General features: G+C 51.2%; 1 protein-coding gene across 2 annotated transcripts; it reads right to left on the minus strand.

Moving 5' to 3' along the window:
* Positions 1-557: 557 nt before the first annotated feature.
* On the minus strand, positions 558-7,089 carry Rsad1 (radical S-adenosyl methionine domain containing 1). Of its 2 annotated transcripts, XM_048365687.1 has the most exons (10): positions 6,870-7,089; positions 6,458-6,594; positions 6,158-6,362; positions 3,656-3,793; positions 3,428-3,550; positions 3,180-3,243; positions 2,626-2,773; positions 2,343-2,397; positions 1,626-1,729; positions 558-1,460 (listed from the first exon to the last, which is right to left on the minus strand). In XM_048365687.1, exons 1-10 carry the CDS (start codon positions 7,002-7,004, stop codon positions 1,307-1,309), a joined length of 1,263 nt encoding a protein of 420 aa, XP_048221644.1. In that variant the 5' UTR covers positions 7,005-7,089; the 3' UTR covers positions 558-1,306. The 2 variants fall into 2 exon arrangements, with proteins under 2 accessions (XP_048221644.1, XP_048221643.1); XM_048365686.1 differs by having other exon boundaries at positions 3,428-3,793.

The following is a 7,089-nucleotide window of genomic DNA, read 5'->3' on the forward strand; positions in this document are numbered from 1 at the left end:
GTACTGAGGCTTGAACTCAGGGCCTCATGTTCTCACTTGGCTTTCTCTCTTTTTCTTTTTTTTGCCAGTCCTGGGACTTGAACTCAGGGCCTGAGCACTGTCCCTGGCTTCTTTTTGCTCAAGGCTAGCACTCTGCCAATTGAGCCACAGTGCCACTTCTGGCCATTTTCTGTATATGTGCTGGGGAATTGAACCCAGGGCTTCATGTATATGAGGCAGGCATTCTTGCCACTAGGCCATATCCCCAGCCCTCACTTGGCTTTCTCAAAGCTAGTGCTTTACCACTGGAGCCAAAGCGCCCTTTTTTTATTTTTTGCTAGTTAGCTGATCCTTCAAACTTCTCTGCCCAGGCTGGCTTTTGTTTGTTTGTTTTGTTGGTCGTGGTGCTTGAACTTTGGGCCTGGACGCTATCCCTGAGTTCTTTTGCTCAAGTCTAGCACTCTACCACTTGAGCCACAGCACCACTTTTGGTTTTCTGGTGGTAATTGGAGATAAGAGTCTCACAGACTTTCCTGCCTAGGCTGAACCACGATCCTTAGATCTCAGCCTCCTGAGTAGCTAGGATTACAGGCATGAGCCACCGGCACTCAGCTTTACATAGTATTCTGTTTTGTGCTGGAGTTTGTACTCAGGGCCTTGAGCTTGCTTGGCTGGCAATCTACATTTGAGCCACACCTCCAGCTTAGCTTTGTACTAGTTATTTTGGGGTTAGTGTCTCATGGACTTCTCTGTCTGGACTGGTATCAAACCTTGATCTCAGTTGCCTAAGTAGCTAGTATTACAAGTGTGAGCTACTGCTGCCCAGCTTCCACATAATATTCTTACTAAAAATATTCACCTTGAATCCAATCCCTGGGAAACAATCAGATACATCCAGAATATGAGTCCTTCTATAAAACAAGCACCCTTAACTCTAAAAACCCAATGGTTTTGTAAATATCTTCTTCCTATATTAAATTTCTTCCTGCTTCAAATACCTGGAGCGGATTCAGTGTTTCTGACTCACGCAGCTGCCTCTCACTCCAGAGTGAGGAAGCCTTCTCTTAGGCAATTCTCTGTTGAAAGACTTCCAAACATAGGTCATTGTTTGGGTATCAAAATGGCCATCAAAAGCTGGCGCAGATGATAGCCACGTGCTGGTGCTGTGGGTCTCGAGCTGCTGAGTGGAACACCAGTTTCCAGACCGAAATGTTCTTCCCCACCCTCATCTGAACCATTCCCCTTGGGAATGTGAGAGCCAGGCACTGGTCACTTGAAGAAGAGATGGCACCGCTAACAGAGATGTCCACAGTGCAGGTCTAGCCCTCTAAGTCTGTCTGGCATTGTCCTGGGACACAGGAACAGCTGACCAATCTCCTGGCACAGGGGTCCTCTGCTGCCAGGCCTCTTGGAGTCGAGGCAGAAGGGTCAGCAACAAAGAGTCCAACACAGCCAGACCCTCCCAGGAACACCGGAGACCCCTGCAAAACCAAGAGGCCTGAATGTGACTCTTCAGTCCTACTGATTCATTCAAGCTCACTCCCACCCATGCAAGCCCCCAGCACCCACAGACAAGTCTTTTTGAGCTTGCTGGGTCTTTGGAGCTGTAAATCAGGCCCCCTCCCTGCCTACTTCCTCCAACACACCTGTGATCCAGCAACAACAGGCCCTGCTCTAGCAGCTCCTTCACCTCTGTGCTTGCTCCAAACACGTCCCACAGTGTCAGCTGGGGCTCAAACTGCTGCCAGTGCTGGGGAAACCAGAAGGACAGAGGTGATGAGCTAGCTGCACTTCGCTGGGCCACATGGCTAAGATGTCGCTAAGAACTGAGGAAGGGTCTCCAGTGGGATCCCAGTAGCTGATGCTACACTGGGACAGGTTAGTGGGATAACAGAGAAGTGAAGATCTTCCCACCCTGTTGCTCAGTCATCGCAAACCCAGCCCCAGCCAAGCCAAACCTCCTTCTCCTCTCCCAACTCTCCCCATCTCCTTCTTCCTAATCAGGGAAGAGCCAGCCCTAACCAGGGCTTCCCAGACCTGACTTCATCTTCTAGCTGAGGTTTTAGTGTGGCTCCAAAACATTTAGAACCCCTTTGCCTCATCTGTTCCTTCACACAGCAGAGAAAATCACAGTTCAGAGAGGGGAAAGGATTTGTGCCCACAGCTGTAGTAGAACAGGAATGAGAATAGGGTCTGTACAGCCCTTGTGCAATGTTGTGACCACTGCACCAGATTGTCTACAGCTTTCTGCCAACCCAGAGGAATGGGAAAGGCGGGGAATGTGGGGGAGAGCCTGGGCAGGAGGGAGAGACACACAGACTCAGGAGGAGCCAGTGGTCTGTGAGAAACCCCTGATCCCTTACCTGGTGAGTGATCCCCACGTCAGTGCGCAGCCCCAGGGCCACGCACTCCTCCAGCCTGGAAGGAAAGTCATCAAGAGGTCTGCAAGGAAGAGACCTGCGCTTCTTGTCTTTAACCCTGATGAGGGTTAATAGAAGCAGATGAGAGCTGACAGACGCGAATGGACCACGGGGGCATGGAACAGGGGGTAAGGGGCAAAACAGGCAATAAGGATGTCAACATGGAGAAGTTTCCGGGGTACAGAGGGGACCCTGGCTAAAGAGCCCTGTGCCCTCAGATGCTCACAGCTCCAGCTTGCCCAGAGGGACACGTTTCCGGGTTCCATGTCCGAACAGCTTCACCTCCTTCATCCAGTTGTCAGGCTCCAGCGTCTGGATCCGAGCCTCCCGGGGGAGGCCTTCAGCCCCCTGGGGCACAAATCGTCCATGGGCCCCTGAAAACACCAACCACACCACCACATGGATAGGAGCTAATGCTGTGCACTTTACCGGATTCAATCAAGGGTTCATAAAAGTTTGGTCCTAAGACTGACAACACCTCACATGCTTAGCACACAGGTAAATTCTCAGGCCCTACCTCAGCTCTGTCTAATCAGAAATTCTGGGGGTGGGGCTCAGAATGTGGGGCTGTTACAAGCCCCCCAGGGGATTCTGAGACATGCCTGGTCATCTACCAAGTGCCCTACAATACCAGAGAGTTCTAGAAGGTCGACATTACTTCTTGCTGTAGTTTACACAGGGGGAAATACAAGCTTGGAAGGATGAAATAAACTGCCCACATGCATCCAGCCATGGCATGCTCTCCTGTGTCATCCCTTCTGCCATCCATAGGGAACTCACCGGGCCCAATGCCAAGGTACTGACCACACTGCCAGTAAGTCCAATTGTGGGTACTGAGCGCCCCCTGGAGGGAAGGAGGGGACAGTGAACACCATGGGAAAAGTTGGGGGGAGGGGGTTGCCCTCTTCCTTCCCAGACAATGGGCTTCTGATTAAAATGTCCCACTATCTTAAGCCTGAGCCCACCCAGAGGGGCCCCTAGTCACAAGTCAATCTGCCCACTCTGCACCTCCAGCCATCTTCACTCACGTTCCGGGCAAAGTTGGAGACCTCATACTGACGGAAGCCAGCCTCTCTCAGAATGGCGCGACCTTCCTGGTACATTTCAGCGGCCAGTTCTGGGTCAGGGGCGGGAAGGGTGCCCTGCTGTACCTGGGTGAAGAGTGAGGTACCTCGCTCCAGGGACAGCTGGTAGAGGGAGAGATGATCATCACAGTGGCACAGCAGTTCCTCCAGCTGCCCCAGCCACGGCCCCACCTTCTGGGCTGGCAGCCCCAGCATCAGATCCACAGATACACGGCCAGGGAAGAGGCGCCGGGCCTCTGCCAATGTCTGTAGGGCATCACTGGCTGAGTGTGTCCGCCCCAGCAGTTGAAGCTCAGTGTCATCCAGGGACTAGAGGGAGAGACACAGGGAAGGCATACTGACCAGCTCAGAGGGAGAAGGAACGTTCTACCCATGGCAATGCTGGGATGGGGGGCACACAGCATATGGTAGGAGGGCCATGGTCAAGAGAGTACCCAGAGCTCCTTATTCAAGAGTGAATTTAATCCTGTAACTGGCTCTTGAGGCTGAATAAATGCAAAGTCAGGACTGGAATTCAGACTCTAAACACACAGGGGATGTGTAGGTGTGTGTGTGTGTGTGTGTGTGTGTGTGTGTGTGTGTGTGTGTGTGTGTTGGTACTGGGGTCAAACTCAGGGCCTCCCCTTCTCATGTGGCTTATTTAATAAAGGGAGGCACTCTATTCCTTTACACATAGCTCCACTTCCATCTTTTTGCCTAATGGAGGTAAGAGTCTCACAGACTTTTCTGTCTTCCTCTTTTTTCTTTGTTGTTGGTCGTGGGTCTTGAACTCTGGGCCTGGGCTCTGTCCCTGAGCTCTTCAGCTCAAGGGTAGCACTCTACCACTTGAGCCACAGCACCACTTCCTCTTACACTTTTCTTCCCAAGCTGGCTTTGAACCATGATCCTCAGATCTCAGCCTACTTAGAAGCTAGGATTACAGGCCTCTCGTACTGGTACCTGAATGTTTTGTTTTTTTAAACTTTACTTTTTTTATTTTGGAACAACTTAAATCTAGAGACAAGTTAAAATAAAGTAAAATAAACACTTTCAATGAGACCCATCAACAACCTTTGGCCACTGTTTATTTTGTCTCAAAATATCACTGATTGAAACATGGGAATGTGAGTTTTGGGCCAGCACTGTTCACAGAAACTTCCTGTGATGATAGAAATGTTCTTTCATCTGCACTGCCCGTTGCAGTCAGTCCTGGACACACATAAGTGAGTTACGCTGAGATGAGCCACATTGCAGTGATTAGCACATAGCTGGTGGCTATTGTGCCAGACAGCACAGTTACAGATATTATACCCTTAATGCCTAAATACTGAAGTGTGTATTACCTAAACACAAGGCCATTGACTTACATAACCACAATCCAATTACAGAGTTCTAGATGTGTGAGACTAATAATACATCACCATTATCTAATATACAGTCATATTCAAGCCTGGCCAGTAATGTCTACTGAAGTAATTTTCTTCTTTCCCAGCCAAAGGTCAGCTGTCAGTGTCTCTCAAGCCTCCTTTGTTCTGGATTCTTAGATTTTCTTTGCCTTTAATAACATTGTGTGTGTGTGCATGCGCACACATGGGTGGGTGTGCACACGCTGGGGATTGAACCCAAGACGTGGTGCATGCTGAGCAAGTAGTCTACCACTTGAGCTTATGCTCCATCCCTAACACCAAATTTTTTGAAGAATATAGACCAATTTGTTTCAAAAATATCTTTTGATAAATGCTAGAGATCTGCTACAAAATTGTACTTACATAGTTAAAACTGCTGTACTACATACATTAAACTGTGTTAACAGGGAAGATCTCATTCTCACCATAATAGTGAAGTCTCTCTCTCTCTCTCCTCTCTCTTTCTTTCTCTCTCTCTCTCTCTCATAGTGCTGGGGATTGAGGGGAGCATGCTAAACAAGTGCTTGGACCACTAAGCTATAACCCCTAGTCCTGTGGGTCTCTTAATTTAGGTTTACCTAGTTTCAAGACACACATTTTAGGCAAAAATATCTCAGCCAGGGGCACACCTTTTAGGTACTTAGGAGGTAAAGGTCTAGAGAATGCTGGTTCAAAGCTGATCTGGGCCCAAAAAAGAAAAAGAAGTATATAAGATTCCAACTCCAAAAAAACAGCAAAATGTAGGGCTGGAGACATGGCTTAAGTAGTAAAACTCCAGCAGAGCAAGCAAGCAGAGCAAACATGAGGCCCTGAATTTAAACTCTAGTACTGCCCCCATTCCACCCCCACCCCTCATAAAGGTACATATCAGAAATGGTATGCTGCCAGGTGCTGGTGGCTCACACCTGTCATCCTAGGTAGGTACTCAGCAGGCTGAGATCTGAGGATCACCATTCAAAGCCAGGAGGGGAAGACAAATCTGACTCTTACCTCAAAATAAACAGCAAATAGCTGGGAGTGGAGGTGTGGCTCAAGTGGCAGGGTGCCAGCCTTGAAGAAAAAGCCAAATGAGACCTTGAGGCCTTGAGTTCAAACCTCAGTACTGCTGCAAGCGGGTGAGCATACACATGAGATTAGCTCCCCTCAATCTCTAGCCCGATAAGTGTCCATGCTGGGGCTACTATGTACTGGGATCTAGCACCCAGAAATGTTTATGCACCACCAGGAGGGAGACAGCCCTGATGGTCTGGGGTTCCCCAGGATGGGGAAGGGGATGTGTGAGGGTTACCTGCAGACCGATGGACAATCTGTTGACCCCTGCTGCTCCAAACGCTGCCAGCCTAGGGCCTGGGGCTGAAGTGGGATTCGCCTCCAGTGTGACTTCGGAATCTGCAGGCAGATAAGCTGCCTGTGCTACGGCCTCCAGGACAGCGGCCACTGTGTGGGGGCTGGCCAGACTGGGGGTGCCCCCGCCAAAGAACACTGACTCTACCCTGGGGAAAAAAAGATGATGATGATGATGATGATGAGACCGGGCATCTGTCCTCCCCAAGATTTTGCGACACCCCCCCCCCCCCCACACACACACCTTCGCACCCCGCTGAGCTGAAGCAGAGTCTGGGTCTCGGTCACCAGGCAGCTCCGCAAGGCGGCCTCCTCCAGGCCACTGCGGGCGATGTACTTGTTGAAGTTGCAGTAGCTGCATCGCTTCTCGCAGTACGGCCACTGGGGGGACATGGGGTGCATGTGCGTAGTGAGGCGTGGTGGGGTGGGGAGGGGTTGGGGATGCCCTGGTCACTGCCAAGGTTCCTTGCACACAGTCTCATCCCCTAAGGCAGGGCGCACTGGGCTTGTGCCCATTTGAGGAAACTGAGGCTCAGAAGGGTAATCCCAGCACCAGCGACTTCATGTCTCCAAGTCCCTGCTGGGGCCCAAAACCTGTTTCAGATCTCAGCAAGGTGGGGTCCCGCCCCCTCCCCACCCCTGCCCCGCCCACTCACGTGCACGTAAAGAGCCGCCCGCCGGGTCGCGGGTTCGGAACGAAGGGATCCTCCCACATTGTCCGCTAGGTGGTGCCTTTGGGCCCCTTTGGCTACGGCCACCCAGCTGCGGGCCCGCGCACATGAGAGAACCATGGCGGGTCCGGAAGCAAGCTAGAGACCTGAGCCGGAGACCGAGACGGCGCGCCCGGGGCGCACTGCTGCACGCTAGGCTGAGCTG

The sequence above is a fragment of the Perognathus longimembris genome, chromosome 17, assembly GCF_023159225.1.
Source record: "Perognathus longimembris pacificus isolate PPM17 chromosome 17, ASM2315922v1, whole genome shotgun sequence".
Lineage (NCBI taxonomy): Eukaryota > Metazoa > Chordata > Mammalia > Rodentia > Heteromyidae > Perognathus > Perognathus longimembris.

What these genes read in the sequence shown, in the direction of transcription:
- Rsad1 (XM_048365686.1), bottom strand. Translation starts at nt 7,004, where the DNA reads ATGGTTCTCTCATGTGCGCGGGCCCGCAGCTGGGTGGCCGTAGCCAAA. An exon ending in CAGCTCAGCGGGGTGCGAAG is followed by an intron (nt 6,363 to 6,457) that starts GTGTGTGTGTGG and finishes TTTTTTCCCCAG; the next exon opens with GGTAGAGTCAGTGTTCTTTG. An exon ending in CTGTTGTTGCTGGATCACAG is followed by an intron (nt 1,461 to 1,625) that starts GTGTGTTGGAGG and finishes TTGGTTTTGCAG; the next exon opens with GGGTCTCCGGTGTTCCTGGG.